This window comes from Chiroxiphia lanceolata, chromosome 15 (assembly GCF_009829145.1).
Source record: "Chiroxiphia lanceolata isolate bChiLan1 chromosome 15, bChiLan1.pri, whole genome shotgun sequence".
Taxonomy (NCBI): Eukaryota; Metazoa; Chordata; class Aves; order Passeriformes; family Pipridae; genus Chiroxiphia; species Chiroxiphia lanceolata.
The window spans coordinates 13,598,785-13,615,940 of record NC_045651.1 but is presented as its reverse complement, the minus strand read 5'-3'; the positions used below and the strand labels follow the sequence as shown (position 1 = coordinate 13,615,940).

The 17,156-nt window shown below is 44.8% G+C and overlaps 1 protein-coding gene across 5 annotated transcripts in view; it reads right to left on the bottom strand.

Moving 5' to 3' along the window:
- Window positions 1-17,156, bottom strand: part of GLRA1 (glycine receptor alpha 1) — a 47,251-nt gene that overhangs the window by 14,130 nt on the left and 15,965 nt on the right. For all 5 annotated transcript variants that reach the window (XM_032703109.1, XM_032703113.1, XM_032703110.1 and 2 more), the window contains exons 2-6: window positions 16,685-16,815; window positions 12,672-12,739; window positions 3,927-4,150; window positions 1,451-1,533; window positions 662-799 (exon numbers count right to left, since the gene is read on the bottom strand). In XM_032703109.1, the coding sequence (XP_032559000.1) occupies window positions 662-799; window positions 1,451-1,533; window positions 3,927-4,150; window positions 12,672-12,739; window positions 16,685-16,815 (644 nt within the window). The remainder of the gene's footprint in view (window positions 1-661; window positions 800-1,450; window positions 1,534-3,926; window positions 4,151-12,671; window positions 12,740-16,684; window positions 16,816-17,156) is intronic.

Below are 17,156 nucleotides of genomic sequence, written 5' to 3'. Positions count from 1 at the left end.
AGGAGGAAATGAACAGCTGCTGCCCAGTTCTGCAAGGGCATGTGGTGACAGGACAAAGGAAAATGGCTTCAAACTGAAAAAGAGAAGGTTTATATTAGATATTAGGAAGAAATTCTTCCCTGTGAGGGTGGTGAGGCCCCGGCACAGGTTGCCCAGAGAAGCTGTGGCTGCCCCATTGCTGGAATTGTTCAACGCCAGGTTGGATGAGGCTTGGAGCAACCTGGGCTAGTGGAAGGTGTCTCTGCAGGGGAGTTGGAACCAGATGATCTTTAAGGTCCCTTCCAACTCCAAACATTCTGTGATTCTATGGATATCAACATAGCAAGGAAAGCTCTTGGCACTGTATCCTTTGTCACTTCAATTTCAAAGACAAAAGAAGATTCTGGGATAGAAAGTCCAGACCAAACACCCTTGAATTGATACAGATGTTACTGGGGACAAGAGGATTCCACACATTTGTGTCCATTAGCTTTTCACTAGCTGTATATGTGTACATTTACTGGCAAAATACCTATGTGTATTTGTATGTCTGTTGTCCCCAGATGTGTAGGACAAGCCCTATATCAGCTGAGTGACATCACACACAGCAAGAGACTCTGGCAAATGCACAATCTGACTACCTCTCTACAGAACCCAGCAGATGAGGGTAAACAGCACTGACCTGTGTTGTAGTGCTTTGTGCAGTATCTCAAGTCTTTTTCTTCTTTGAGGATAAACTGAGGCAATGTCAGCCCGTCAGCAACTTGTACTGCTCCTTTTTCTTGCCACTCAAATATGAGATCATTCATTGTGTAGCCAACTGTTGAGAAGAGGGGACAAATACCATGTGAAACACATTAAATAAAGGGACAGTGTTGCAGAAGAGATCTATGTTTGCAGGCAGGGGTGTGTCCTGGCCTTCCTTGGCAATGCTGTCATGAGTGGGATATGGGTTGAGGCAAAACTGCTTGTGCATGTGATGAGAACCAAGGTGATGAGCTGCAGTGGAGCTGCAATGGTTTGCAATGAATTGTCTGTAATAAATCACATTTTTTCTTGAATTGGGCTTTGTTGAATTTGTTTTCTACTTTTTCCAACTTGACCTCTTTCTCTGGAAGAAGCTCCTCGTCTTTCCCTCCTTTGGTATAAGCAACATGTACAAGGGGCAGATGTTCATCCAGAGACACAAAATGCAGCTGAAAGCACTTTCACCTCTCTCCTCCGAAGTTAAAGGCCAATGTAAATACAAGCAAGCCAGGGCTCCTTGCATGGGATCTTTTAAGTTTTGGCTTCTCTAGAAAATGTCACATATGCTGAATGAATGGAAAATCCTGAGCAAGAGGTTCTTGAACAAGACTCCAGTGAAGGCTGGGCTGGGAATGGGTTGCACCTGGGAAAGGAGATGGCAGGGGAGAGGGAGAGGGAAAACAAGTGGTCTCCTCTCTGAAATGGAGATGTGCACAGGACTCACAGCTTTCTAACTGCATGATGCACGTCTGTACGTCCATGGGGAAGTTCTTCAGGTCCATGGGGCAGGCCAGAGTCAGTGTGATCCTGGGGAGAGAAGAGAGCACAAGGGAATGCCAAACAGTTTGTGGTACTGCTGAGGAGTGAACCCCCTCCTCAGACATCCAGTGCTGCAAACAGGCTGGGACCTTGCCCGAGACTCAGTGGTGTGCTGGGGGGAATGACTGATCATTCGCCGCTTCCCTGCCTGTCTCTTCTCACACGTGGTGTTGGAAAGCATCAGAAATGCTGAACATTTGGGTCTGTGATATGATTCCCAGCAGAGTCGCCTGCTGCAGATGGTGTTTCATTGCAATATTGTTTTAGACTGTGCAGAACAAAGAGTTCCCACACCAAACAGTTCTGCTGCTTCGGTTTTCAGTTCTTGCCTCAGGTTCACAACAGCCTGGATTAGCAGCAAGCTCAAGCCCAATATATGGGCCCCCAGATACATTTGTAGAGACTGGGACTGTTTGTAAATATCTGAATAGAACATTTGTGTCCAAAACAAACAAACAAACAAACAAAAAAGACCCAACCAAAAAGAAATTTGTTCAAGATCATATGCTTCTGTGGGGGGAAAGAGAGACTTCAGTGGGATTTTCTGCAGGGAAAATGCCCTGTGCTAAGTCAATATGAACTTCTGTGTCTTCCTGAATTCCTGCTGAGCCCCTTGAGACCTCTACTTCTGTCTTCATTTTCCACTAGGTGCAGGCTGCATTTTCTGTGGTATATTGCTGTGCTGCCCTGTACCATGATCTATGCTTAAAATGTTTCTTTGGTTCAACAAGCTGATACTGAATGATTTGCTTCAGATAGTTAGACTTGTGTTATTTGGTTTGATAATGTTGAAAATGCTGTTCCCTGAAGTGTTTAGGGTTTTCAGCTTTTTGCCTTGATGTAGAAATAGCAGAACTACCCCGGGGGACAGAAATTGAATTTTTCTATCAGACCTACAAGAAACTTATCAGAAGGGAAAGATACTTTAATTTAAAACCTTATGGTGGAAGAAATTCTCTGCTTGAGTTTAGAGGCATGTTGGGGCAGAAGATGTGACAAAGTCCATCTTCTTGTAAATGCCTTGCCTAGAGTTTGATTATTGCAAGTACCAGTAGCCAAGAGCCAGTTAGAGAATGGCAGAGCACTTAAGAGAGTTTTTTTTTTTTTTTTACAGGGAAAGACTATTTCTCCTTTTGGAAAATTTGCATTTACATTGTGCTCTTTCTTTTTTATTTTCATAGAAAAATTTACATATAAAGAAACCTATATTTTCATTTGGAGATGAGTGAGATAGCAAAGTGTGGGTTTTTTTAAACAAGAACTGAAGCTGTTTTCAAGTTTTTGCCTTGGAAACAGCGATCAATTCAGCCATGTCCCCTGCTGAGCCATTGCTCTGTTTTGCAGAGCAAACCCTAAGGCTGGGCTGATCCATATTTCCTCTCTGTACTCCTGCAGACCCACATGGAACAGGACTCTGTGCCATGCTCACTGCCAGGTCGCTGGTGGCAGTTTTACTCCCTGCCTGGTTTTAGAAATTAAGAAATGTGAAGTTTCCATTTTCAGCCAACACACATGGCAATTCTCTTATTGTTTTGGCCATCAGGGAGCTGGTCTTTGGGCTGGAACCACCTTGATGTTTGATGGAGGTTGTCTAAATTGCAGCATTAAGGTGTTTATTTTCCATTTTACAGCTCCGTGGTGCTTTTTTTTCCCCATGGCTGCCACTGAGAGTTGCAGTGTGAGATGGGGTGTGTGAACTGTAGGCAAATTTACATTACACATGAGGTGAAAAAGTCTTCAATATTGAGTTTAACTTTCTCTGTTTATGCTCATGAAGTTTGATCTTAGTTTCACGGGTTTCAAATAAAGAGTGGATTGGGTTGGAAGTGAAGGTGGGGGATCAGATGGATTTCCTGCAGGAAATTCAGTGCAATTAGTTCAACTCCACTGATGGATTCTTGGGTCTAGTGATAAAGGGATAACTGTTGAGTTGAGACAAAGCCATGGAGCCCTACTTAGCATTTTCCCTATTTTTTTTTTTTTGTCTGGAAATGCTGCAGCTTTGAAAGCAGAGTTTTCATGAGCTTCTACTAGTTTTCACACAGTACAGCTGGTTTTAGGCTTGTGCTAGTATAAAATATCTCAAGTAATTTTACATTAGGGATGTTATGGACTCTATGGAATCTAGAGAGCAGCCCAAGTTCTTGGACTGGGAAATGTAAAGATCAGCTAGATTGCTTCCCAGACCAACCCTCTGTCTCAATATGCTTTGGCAGAGGTCCCTTCCCAACACATTGCTATGGCACTGCTAATTGTGTGACCTCCCACCTTAAGAAACCCTAAACTTCTTTAATCCATCATCATGCTCTAGGCTTGAACAGTGGGAGTTCAGCTCTGTCTTCCCCTACCTTTGTGGGACTCTTCCCACGGCGTCACCTCACCTGATGCTGTAGAGGACGTTGCCATTTCGGGAGATCCTCAGCAGCTTGTTGTCTGTGGTGATCTCATGGAAGTGGGCCCCTTTCTCATTAGCAAAGAACAAGTCAGGCTTCCAGATGGAGTCCAGCATGGAGGGGTCCAGGTCCAGGGAGTCGTCGGGGTACTCGTTGTACGCCAGCCGTGGGTCGTTCCACTGCTGTCGCAGGAAGATGTTCACCCTGTAATCCTGCACGGCGTGAACAGAGAGACACAATCAGTGCTCAGAGCAGGCTGAAAGCGCTGAGAACTGGGGAGCACCTATTAAAATCGTTCTAAAAACCAAACCATGTCCAGGCCTAGCTATGCCAAGCATTTTTGGCATTATTTCTCAAGGAACTGTTATCAATTTTTAGCTTTGTAACTTACGGCTATTTCATAGCATGAGCAGCTGCCTGTCCTTGCAACCCTCTGTTACAGCAATTGTCAGCTGTGTGTGAAGTGTCAGGACCTCTTGTCTGGACCCTGGGGCTGCAGAGGCACTTGTGGAGGTCACAATGGCCCCTGTCAGCAGGATGATGTTGCAGAGGATTAAGAGGGAGGGGGAAACTGAAGCCAGCTTCCTTTCAGTGCTGAACCTTCCCATATTGTGACTATCTGTGGTTTCCCCAGACTTGGGAAAGGAAAAGGCTCTGTGAGACAGGCAGTCCATGGAAGGGAAATTCCTGTGTGTCCAATAATATGAGGGTAACTCGGATGAACTGAGGGGAGCAGCTGCCTTTGGTGAGATTATGTGAACATGAGAAAGATGTGCCTGAAGTCTGCTCTCCTAATGCTCAGTGAGTGTTCTGGGTTCCCCTCTCTAATTTCAAAATGCCATAAATGCTGCAGATTTTATAGGACGATCATCTTCTTTAATTGTAACTAGTCCCTCATCACTATGCAAAATTATACCTGCTTCATAACCACGAGCCTTACAGCTCCCCTAAGTTCCCTAGGCCAAGGCTGGTTACTGAGGCTGAGCTCAGATCCTTTCCTGGACAATTAAAGGCAGTTTCTGTTCTCCCTGTCTGACCAATAGCTTCCCTGGGTGATCTGCATGCTCCTTTTCTTCTGACTTTCACATGAGAAAGTGAGCCAACAAATTGAAACGGGGAGAGGATGTGTCAGCTATCAGGAGAGGAATAAAAGCTCCATGTCCATAAATTAATTGACATTTTCTAAGTATAGAGGCAGACTGAGTCTGAAGAACAGTCTACAATAAACCCATTTCACTGCCCTGGCCCAAACAAATAGTTGCTCTCATGATTAAGGTTTCTTGGGTGCCTTTCTAGTACTAATGTACTTTGAAGACTTTTATTAAGAGACAATTAATGGGGGTTGTGTCTGATATGCTTGCTGGTATCTATTACCTGCTTCAGGCACTTGGTGGGAGAATCTCCCTGACTCTGCCAGCGTGCCTGTTCTTTCCATCTGGAGAGCACAAAGCTCTGGAGTTGAAGGGTGCACGTGTAGGAGAGTCTTTCTGATGTTGCTCACCTGACTATGAACCTACAGCCTGTTGTCCAGGAGGACACGACTCCTGTGTGTCCAGTCACACTGGAGGGTTGGGAGAGGATTGTGTTGGATGCCTTGTGTTTTGGATGAGGCAATTCATAGCCAAGCACATGGTCTAGAATCTGTTTCAGGCCACTTAGTGCCATCTGCGTCCTCAGAGCACAGAAGCTGCTAATGACATTAACAATTGTGACAACAGCAAATGAACCAAGCACTTGACGCTAAAAGGAGCAGACCTCTGAACATGAAAAAGACTTGCAACAACTCTTTCTTTCTGCTGATATCCCAAATGTCACCTTCGCAAGTCCTAGTGCATCCCTCTGACTTAATTATTCATCTCTGTCGACCCTGGATAATGTGTCTTGAGAAAATGTGAAGAGCTGAGGACAGCTCAGAGCCAGGGTCTAAGTGCAGGACCAGCCAATGACGCAAGCCTGGAAGGGGAGAGTAACCCTGAATTTCCATTTTCCATGGCACACAGCAGCTCCCAGAACAACATGTATGTTTTCAGTTCTCCCTTTTCTATGTGTAAAGATCTGCAGCCATTGCAGTCAGGGGAAATCAATGTCACTGACCTAATAGGTAGAAAGCAAAAGGTTGTTTTGCTTATTCAGCTACAAATAAGGTAGATGCAAGCAGGTCAGCTCCAGTTTGGGACTTATGTCATGTACAACACAAATTAAACTCATGTTTGGAAGAAACTTCAGCGGTAGCTGCCCAGAAGTGTGCTCAGCCTGATGGAGTGGTGGAAGGCGGGGGGGGAATGGAGCCAATCTCGCTGCAACAGTCTGTGTCACTGTGGATAAGCTTTGTTGCTGGAGTAAATTCACTGAATCAGCTTCAAAACTTGCCAAAAGGTAATGAAAGGGTGAGACAAGAGGTGTAGTGTGGTTTATGTTGCCACCACAGCAGGCATGAGAGACCACAGGCAGAATGACAGCCACAGTCTTTGTCACCATGAAGAGGTATCTTAATTAAGTGCCATGGGCCAAATGAAAATTAACTTCTTACAGTAGATGGCTGTGAGAAGGTCTCTCCTAACTCATCTCCAGAGTCAAGGTGTCCTGTACTCATGTCCTTTGTGGAAACAGTGCAGGGCCATGTAGTGAATGTGTGGTGTGAGAGCTTGCACCACCTCCCTCCAGGGGATAAGCAGCAGTGTAGTAACTCAGGGTTGTGCTACCCTGTGCTCCTCCTTTGGAGACACATGTTTACAGTGGATATTTTTGTTTTGGAATACAGATAACCAAGCATTTATGTATATATATCATATATATGATATAAAAAAAGGCAATGACAAAGAAATATAATACATGGGCTGAATGCAATTCTGTGGCTTTGCCATTTTATGGCATTAATATTTCACCTCTCTGTGTGATTTTATGAAGGTCTTCCTACTCAGTGAGTTCACAATTCTGGCCTGGCCACTGAGAATGTTGTTTTCTCACAGATGCCTTTTCCCTTGTGTCAGGCAGCTGCATCACACTGGGGTATGGAAGGTTCTGAGCAGCCTTTTAGGTTCCTTGTGTCCAGCCTTATTTGAACATAAATGTAACACCAAGCACTGTGGCTGCAAACTGGACATGACAGTGCCTGAGGAGCCAGCAGAAGGCATGGAGAGCAATTGGGGTATGTCTGTGGGTTACAGAACTCTGCACCATCTAAAGAACCCTGTGTGCTGAAAGCTTTGTCCTGGGCACTGCAGTGAAGCTGAGGGGTGATGAGCCAAACAACACTCATTTGCTGGCTACCTTGAGATATGCAGCATTTCTCCTGGATGCTGCTGTATGAGATCTTAATTAGCATCACCAAGATATCCACAGTTATTCCTAAATGATGGACACAATGGACCAATTTATGATGTGAACTTTCAAGCAAAGGAAAAAGAGGTTTGACTGGGGCTGCAAACTCAGCCAAAAAAAAAAAAAAAAAAATCTCTTTTTCCATATCATTCTTATGACTGGAGTTCCTCATTTGTGTGCCAATCACATCCAGGCATTGATTATCTTGTGCAGCCTGCTCCTCTGGCTGTCTTGGGAGTGGGGAGCAGCAGCTCTGTGCAGTGAAGGCATTCAGGAGCTTTGCGATTTGGCACAAAAGGCATTTTACTCCCAAGGGGAAAACGACACAAGGCAGGAAGAAAAAAATAACTGAAGTGATCAAAGTAGTTCAATTTGATAATGCTGAAATGAAATTCTGCTCAGTGACCTCGCAAGGAGACAAGGAAACAGAAGATCATTTGAGACCTTTCCTTCCCAAGATCCCACAGCCTTGGCATCTGCTGCTGAAAGCAGTGGCAGGCTGGAGGCAGTGCTGTGAGGAAGGGATGGAGGCTGTCAGGGAACTCAGTGGGTTTTAGCCCCTGACTCAAGAGTTCTGTCAGAGCAGCCTCTGCACTGAGCAGTTTTGGTGAGAGGCTTCCCTTTGATAAATTTACATTTTGCTGATGGAATAATTAGGGTGGAGACTGAACTCCCTCAGAAGGGGATTCTGTGATCCCACCTGGGCAGAGCATAAGGGGTTTTAGTAGCATCGAGTTCATTTTCTAGAAAGGGAATGAGCAAACACCTTTAAGGGTACTTGCCTTGCAAAAGAAGCACTATAGCTGTCCACAAAAACAATGAGCACACCAGGAGCTGCCCTTGGAAGGGTTAATATGGCTAATAAGGTTAATAACCTCCTTACTTTATCAGAGCTGTAGCAAAGTAGCCAAATTGAAGCCAGCTGTGAAACCACACCACACCTAGGCTAAAGGGAGGAGGTGCCTCTGGGGAGGAAGTCAGAAGAGTGCAGCGCCTGGTGAGGGGTGGGAGCAGTACCCTGGTGCTTAATAGGTGTGGGACTTTTTTTGTGCTGGAACCCGAAGCAGAAAGTTTTTCTGTGTCTTCCTACAAAAGGAGGGGAAAGTTTATCTCTGCGAGCCAAGGATGGAGTTGCTGGTGAGTGAGTTATATCCAGCATCCTGAATTTCAAGTGTGTTTAGTTATGAAGTCTTGTTCTTCAGCTTGAGGGTTTTTTGTGTCCTTGGATTTGAGTTGCATGGTCCCATTTCATGGCTTCTTTTTTTTTTTTTTTCTCCCCTCCCTTCTTTATTCAATGCAAAGACAAACTCCAGCCACACACAGAGCTGAAACACTGCAGCTCCAACAGTGAAATGGCAGCTGGCTGTGTGTTGTTGTGAAAACCTTTTCATTTTGTGCTGCATGACTTGTTATATGCTTATCATCTCTGTGGGACTGATGGTTGGGTTTAAGACTGACTGACTGCAGAAAACTTTGCTCAAAACCTAACTTTTGCTACAGGCTTTGTGCGTTGATACTTACATCTTTTGCTGATCTTGGGGTGAGTGGGGCAGGTATTAAATGAGTGACCCATACACTTCATCAGACATATCTGCTGCACTGTGGCTTGTGAGGCTGGAATGAATTTTTTGGTCTGCTTTGCAGGATGGTTTATTTTCTTGTTGGAAATCTCATGTTCAGTTGCCTCTGAGCACATACTTAAAACTTGGACAGTTGCAGCCTCCAGCTTCTCTTGTCCTTAGGAGATTCTGGGAGCCCAACTGTGGCTGTGTTGCAGCTGGAAGGTCACATTTGATTTGCTCTTTTCAGATGAGATAACTATGGCATGAAAGCAGCAAAAATAAATTTGCATATATATGCTGTGTCTAGGGGAGCCTGTACTGACTGTTTAGTGATTTTCTTTCTTTTTCACTCTCTACTTTGCTGCAGGTTGGTCCTTTTTAAAACATGGGACTGGATCTTGAGTCCAGCTTGCACTCTAGGTGATGATCTAACAAAATATTCCTCCTTCTCCATCTGCATTCACTGTGTACAAAATGCTCCCAACTGCCTGAGTCAGTGAGAGGACATAAAATTGGGGCTTCCACTGAAAGAGAGAGCCAAGGGTATCACTTTAATTTCAAGTTTGCTGTTATAGTAGGGGATTTGTTAATTAAATGCTCAGATAATCCTACCAGTTGTTTCATGCTGCAAGGAAAAGCCAGAGCTGGTGCAGTTTATTCACTTAAAACCGAGACCTGTTCCTGAGATGATTGACTTCTGTTTGTTTTGAATGAGGAATTTGTATGTCTGCTATAGATTTCGTGGTCTGGTATGACTTGGGGGGGGGGGGGGGGTTAGTTTATACTTTTGAAGAGCGAAAAGGGATTTAACATCTTGCGATTGAGGGTTGTTTGGTGTTTTTAATACAAATAGTTGGAAAGAGTGGATGCATCTGGCACTTGTCCTTGGGAATCCCTTGCTGTTGGATGCACTATTGCAGTAATGCTTTAGGACAGGAGTCTGCACTTATCTGGCTGTTGTGGTTGGTCATATCTTTCCCCTGGAAGCACTGGTTGGGTTCACAGGGGTGTGTTCCCAGTCACAGGTTCCCTTGTCCTTAAAACTCATGGCAAGTGAGGCTGATGGATATAAGCTATGAGCTGCAATCTAACATAAATGTCCAATCAATTATGTGCACCACTAGAGGCTTTTATGTGAAGTTTCCAGTTCTCCAGGATTCTTAAAGGAGTTACTTCCCTTCTCTAAGTCAGGTCTGCTTTAGGAGTTGCGTTTGCTGGATGACTTTTCCTTCTTTTTTTTTTTTTTTTTTAATTTCCCTTAACTTTACAGCAGTTTTCAGATCTCCATTTCTTGCCTTGTACCTCTTAAACCTTTCTGGGGCTTTCTGCCCCCTCAGTGGAGTCTGTGCTTTCTCTTGGCCCCAACTCATTTTCCTTCCTTCTGAGGTTTGTCAACTCAAGTGGCTGAGTCAAATACCTGGTTTGTTCTATTTTTCTGTATTTTCTCCTCTTCCTCTACCTTCCATCATGCCTTAAGCTGTGAGTGAGCACTGACCTCCAGTTTCTCTAATCCTCTGCATGGTGACCTCATAGTTTACACTGCTTTGTGATATTCAGGCATTATAAACTAAAATGATAGCAGTGATATTTTCTATAGGATGTAACAGCCCACTAAGGAGATATTTGAAAGCCTTCTCCAACTGGCGGTATCCATAAAAACCTGTGACTTCTCTTGCAGGTAGCAGTGCAACAGTTAAATATAAGCTGGCATAATACTCAGACCTGAACCTGACCAGCCCTAATGATGGGGGTTTAAACCATAATGTTCTTTCTCTTTTTGACCAGTGAAGCAGCTGGGGGAGTTTTGTCATCATCAGTCACAGGGGTCAATGTTAGACTACAGCTTTCTTTACGGTAAAACATTGATTTGCCCTCCTCTGCAAACTTCCACCCCTCCTCTCCTTCCCCTGATACTTGACCACAAGTTCCACTTGTTTGAATTCAAAGTAGCCAAGTCTGTCCCCAAATCCCTTCACAACAGGACCGTCTGTTGTTTCCAGAAACTGCACTGGGGAGCTCACACTGCCTGTTTGACCTGCTGCATCCTCAAACAGCAGGGAGGGACTGGCTTCTCTGCAGAGTAAATCCCAGGTTATGAATCCCAAGGACCCCTCTAGCTTGCTGAGAGCTCCTTTTTAAATGTTTCAGTACCTGTGTTGCTTGTGTTCTGGTTGGTGTTTACAAGCAGAATTGCTGTTCCCCAAGAAGTGCATTATACCAGGCTGTGTGCAATGCTGTGTCAGCCTGACATCTGGACTAGCTTGTCAGAGCTGCCTTGGATATTTCTAGACAAAGCAATGTGCCCAGAGGGTGTTCTTGGGTTCCCATGGGAATTTTTTTTTCCTATGGAAGACAGACTATGAAATGAGTGGCATCTGGAGAGGATAGCAAGTCCCTGCAGCCTGTCTTGGAGGTGAACTGCATCTCTGGCTCTCTCTCATGCTAGTCTATGCTAATTTTATGGAGCATCCTGCTTACAGAGATCATGGGGCACATTTGTATGACTGCTCCAGTGCATCTCACAATGTAGGACATATACACTGAAAAACATGTCAATGGAATGTGCTCTGTACATCCCACAAGGATCCTTTGTGGGCCTGCCCTGCTCCCTTGCACTCTGGATTGTCTCTGCTGGTTGTGTAGGAGCAGTATTTCTTGTCTGTAAGGCCAAAGGAGATATCTAATAAAATAGTAAATTAGCAGCAGATGTGTATTTCAATTCTAGTTCTTCCTCTATTGCTTTATATACAAATGAATCCACGATACACTTCTTGCCTATGAACTCTGATAAATTCTGCAATCCAAGTAGGAAATCTGTTTCCTTGCGCTTGGACAGAACAACAGCTTTTTTTTTTTTCCCTACTACCAGAACTGAAGTATCCCAAATACAAACACTTCCAGTAGAATGGTATAGTGGCAGAAGAGACTTATAACCCCAGGTGAATGGCTGTGGATCTCCTCTAACAGTGGTGTGCATGCCAAGTAATTTGTTCAAGTCAAGGGGTGTAAAGCCTATAAACTCCTGCCTGAATGCACAGAGTGCCTGAAGCTGGAGCCTGACATTCTTCATTCAGCATTTTTCTAGAAAAAGAATTACCGAAGGGTAATTAAACACCATATTTCTGGATTATCTTTAATTAGCACAGCAGTAAGGCATTGTACCTCCAGAGTTTTCCTTTGCTGTTCACTGATTATGTCACAACCAATCTTTAATAGTTTTCAGATGGAGCAATTATCTCCTGTTCTAGTGATCCTCTGCTCCTAGTGCCTTGCCAATTACATACAGCCTTCAGCCATGCTCACTAATTTTGTATGAAGTGAGCTTTAACTCACAAATATTGGTTTTGATTTTCCATTAAAAATCATTTTCTACCAGAAGTATGTCTCCAAGAAAATAATCATCTTAATCTTTAGTCTAATAATTCTCATAAACTTTGGGAATCTGAACTATGGTAGAAACTAAATTTGAGTTCAGCTGATTTTCCTTCTCTTTGAATCCAGATTCATTCTGGGTTTATGCCCACTTAAACACAAAGTATCTGCAACTGCCTCTGAGCTTGGAGCCTCAGGCAAGTCTTTGGAAAAAGACTGTTTGCTTCCCTTTCTGACCATTGTCCTTTGCCTGTGCAGTGTTTTTGTAAGAGGCAGACAGAGGCTGTGTGATCTTCAGCTACATGCAGTGTGAGTCTTGTGTGTTGACCATTAATGTGCTCAAACCTTAGGTAAGCCTGGGGGCACTGAGACAGTATTTTTCCCTGGTCACACTGAAGAGGAGGGTGATGCAGCGTTTTCTGGGAGTGCAGCGAGGCTGAGCCAGTAGCTGAGCAGCTGTGCTGTGATTTTTACTTACCATGGTTGTTTCTGCAATCGAGCCAAAGCTGTTGATGAAAATGTTGCAGCTGACGTTCACTGGCGGTCCTGCATGACAAGTACAGATTGGAACAGCAGTTCAGTGTGTGCTGTAAGACAGGGTATTTCCACTCTGTGGAGTTAAAACCTATTGTGGGAACTGGGTGGCTGAGGGGGAAGTAGGGGAGTAAGGTCTGGATGACCTGGCTTGGTCTGGTCTTGGTTCTGAGCCAGTTTGACACCAGACAGTGTTTTTGCTTCACCTCTGTTCCCCTGTTTGGAAAAATGTTTATATATCTCAGCTGTGGACTGTTCAGATGAAAGGGAATAGATCAGAGCCAGGCAGGACAGCTTTCCAGATAGCTTGACCTGGCTGTATGGGTGGCAAGCTCACCTTGAACATGATAGTAAAGTAACCCAGAAAAGAGCTGAGAGACTATTGACTTTCATTTAAAGCTTACTGATGAAATATTCATATGAAGTACCTAAATGTTGCTGAACTAGGATGATGTGCTCCCTACAAAGGCAGTGCAGCACAGTGTGCTGTAAGGGCCAGGCTGGCTGAAGGAACAAGTACCCCATGAGATGATGGTGGTGTCTGCTAAGGCTCACAGCTGAATAGGAGACTTCAGGGCTCTGCCAGCAGAAATTCTCTGGCTGTCCTGATTTGGTAGAGGGTACTCCCTGACTCTGAGCTGTGCCTCTCCTGGGCTTGATTTGCTTTTAGACTGAAGCTTTGCTTAGCTGCTCATATTGGAAAAGGTAGGGGGCCACCAAAGAAGTGAGTGGGGGTTAAAGGGGTGAAAAAATTGTGGTTAGAGGCCATGGGGGTCAATCTGTGTGATACTGGTGCTCAAAGGTATCAGTATGACTTGGAAGTGTTTCATGATATTGCCTGGCAAATCTGAAGTGGAAATGTTGCACTTACACCGAGGAAGATGCCAAGAGCTCCAGTTTGGGACAAAGCAAAAAGCTGGAGGATATTTTGGAACCAGAGCATACCTGGTGCCTGGAAAACCAGTGGCTTGCCCACATGTAATAAAAGGATTTCTGTAAAACCTTAATAAGGGGAGGGGAGAAAGAAAAGGGGCCTCTGCTCTGGGAGCTCCCAAAGGACCTGCTGCAGGTGCTGCCTGGTGTGCAGTGGGGAAAGGCAGCTCAGGCAGAGAACAGACACTCCCCCAGGGACCAAGATCCCCATCTAACACTGGAGGAATTAATCTCATATCATCCATCCCTGTGACAGATGCTTCTGGAAAGATAAGATCTGTGAAAGTGGAGAGTGTGGATTTTTAGATTGTTCCCCCATTCTTTATGGAGTCAGGGATGGTGTCTGCATTTCAAACACTGCCTGGTGGCTCAGCCTGCTGGGGGAGTGATGCTCCTGTTAAGGTCACATCTGCAGTCTGGCACTCACTGCAAGATGAAATACTGGAGGGGGAGGAATGGCTTTAATGAGAGGCTTGTGCCTCTAATCAGTGCAAATGCCCTCCTGTGTGGCAATTAATGGATTTTCCTGATTACTAAGTAACATTTGGAGTTTGGTTTTCTCGTCCTCATTTCCCTTTTCTCCTCTTCCACTTCAGCCTCTTCTGAAACTTTGTGCCTGTCCCCCTGGGATTAGGATTGCAGCCACTTGGCAGTAATGCTCTGTGGGTGGGATTTCCTTGGTACAAGTCCCAGGCAATCCGGGCAGGCTCCTGCCTAACCAGCTCCCAGACAACCACTGCCAGATCAGCAGCATCTCACACTGTTCAATCTGTGCAGCTCTTTCTCCAGACTATTAAACTTTGGCATGGGTTAAACTATCAGACACAAAATTATTTTTTTTTTTTTCCCTTCACCAACCCTTTTTATCTGAAAGCTTAGCCAACAGCTGAAAGCACACAGTTTATCAGGCTTTAGCACTTGTTTTATCCCTTCTGTAGTGCTCCTGTTGAGCTCAGGAGCATTGGTTTTCTATTTTGGATCCATCTCATGAACCCCAAGGAAGGTTCCTGTGCATGTGATTCCCCTCCCAAAGGGCACATTATAAGGAAAATACTGAGCTGATCTTCTGGATGACTGAATGTGTTCATGACTGTCAGGTATGGAGTATTTTGGTTCTCCTGTTCCTGATCCAGTGCTGATGTGAAGCTGAGTGTGGAGTTAGTTTAGACCAGTGCATGTGAAGACTCTCCTTGGGGCAGCTCTTGTCGAGGCACTGAGCTCTCCCCACCATGTCCAGGGGGAGCCAAATCTGTGCTGACTACCACTGAAACGTGCCACCTCTGCAGTGGGATGCAGCTGTGAAGGAATACAGTTTTCCAGCAGCAGGGTTGAGGGTACAGCCTAGGTGAGGGTCCCTTGTCCCAGTGCCTCATTCTGCTCTGTCCCTACCTGAGTTGCTCACTTCATTCTCCAACTTCAGCCAAACTCCAGAAGCTTCTTCCTTGTTCTCAGAATGTGAATCCACAGCTAAGTCCACGGTGTTTATGGAAAAGCTGCAATCTTCTTTTTGTTAATCTTCCCCTCCCCAAAAATCAATCTGATATGGATCTTTGGTATTATTTTCATTTAGATCTAAGCAATTAAAATGTCCTTATGAGTTACTGCAGTTAATTTAAATGATGTGCTTTGAGAGCTACAACCCCAAGCTCTGTAAAACACCTCCTATCCCTCCCATATAAATTGGAGCCTGATTTATGTGTGGGAGGCTAAGCCAGCAAAACTGCCCTGGGGGGAAGGTGTAGTTCGTTGAAATAAAACCGAAATTAAATTATCTCAAATAGAAATGCAATACAGCTGCCTCTAGCAGGAAGTTAATGTATACATTTCATTAAATATTAAAGTTTAATTTGTGTGTGTGCATAATTTAGTGGTAGGCAGGTTTACAGGGTGGTGTTTTAACTCTTTGTGATTTGGGTAGGAACAGCAGTGCTCTCTGTTGCCTGGTTGATTACTGGGACATAAGGTTCTCACCTTTTTTGGGTTGAAAAGCCCAATACAGAACTAATTGTTTGGAGCTGGGTGGCAGGTGCTGTCACTGTGATTAATGGATCCTGGGAGTCCTGTGTTAGCACTGCCAGTGACTCCAGGGAGAGGGGGAACTGGTGGCAGGAAACAAAAGAACTGAGCATTGAAAAGGGCTGGACAGTGGCTGGGGGTGGGGGGCAGATCCTGCTTTATCTCTGTGTGTGATTCAAGACCAAGCAGGGAAAGTGAGCTCAGTTAAAAAGAAAACGAAAAAATCATAGAATGGTTTGAGTTGGAAGGTCCTTAAAGACCCTCTAGTGCCAACTTCTCTGCTGTGTGTGGGGACACCTTCCACTAGGCCAGGCTGGAAAACCCAACAAAGAAACCCCAAAACCAAACCAAACAAACCACAAAAACCAACCAATCAAAATAACGCAAACAAACAAGAGACACAACCCCCGCCCCTGTTAGAAGAGGTGTTTTGAGGAGCAAAGAGAGGATCTGTTGCCTCTGCCAGGGCCTGATTCAGTGCTGACTGGCTACCAGTAAATATGGGGTGGATTGGAAAAATTGGGTGTGAAACTGGAGGTGTGTTGGGCTTAAGAGTTCTATTACTGTGGGGGACAGGGGTGGGTCTGAGCTGCCCCTGGATCTTACTGAATTTCTTTGGAGCTGATGGGAGAGACTCCTCTTGCCTGTGGTGGGTGTAAGGGGGGAGCATTGCCTGCTATTAGAAGGTGCTGTGGGCAGTGACTTCAGGGGAAAGTTTTTCTCTTAATCTGTAAGATGTTCAGCTCCCTGCCAGTCACTGCTTGCTTTGGCAGGATCCCCAATCCCTACTTCAGTGTGCACTCCCTGTGTGTAAAGTTTTTACAAGGTCGTTTCTACTCCAAGTGGACATCTCTCCATGTCTTCCCAGATATCTACAAGGGATCCATGTGCCAATTATCATTAAGAACACAAAGATTGTTCATATTCCATATACAATTAGGGAGGTATTTGGGAGGATTGCATACAGCTTTCAGTCCCAAAATGAAACAAAGCTGGGTTTTTGCATACCTTTAAAATTTGGTCTGATCCTGGCATCGTATCCTGAAGTTCGCCCCATCAACTTATCCAAGAAATCAGAAGGAGACATGGGTTTGGGGGCAGACCGTGCTGCTGCTTCAGCTTCTTTGGAGGCTGCCAGGCTGTGTGAATAGAAAGAAAGAGGAGGTTTTAGTGTGCATCCCATACTGAGGAGGGTTTGGGGTCCAGAAACAGAGCAGTCAGCATCTTATTCCTGCTGAGGCAGGATGGGCACCCATGTGAATTCCTAATGAGGCTGGTCTCGGCTAATTTGTTTGCCCAGCCCAAACATCTCCAAATACAGAATCCCAGCTGCCACCAAAGTAGAAGAGAGATGATGAGTAGTGAAAATCCTTTTGTAAGTTTAGGTACAGCTCCTTGGCATGCCACTAAATTACAAATGTGAACTCTGGTGCTGAGCTCCACGGGTAAAATACACTCTGAGATTAGCCTTGGGCTGCAA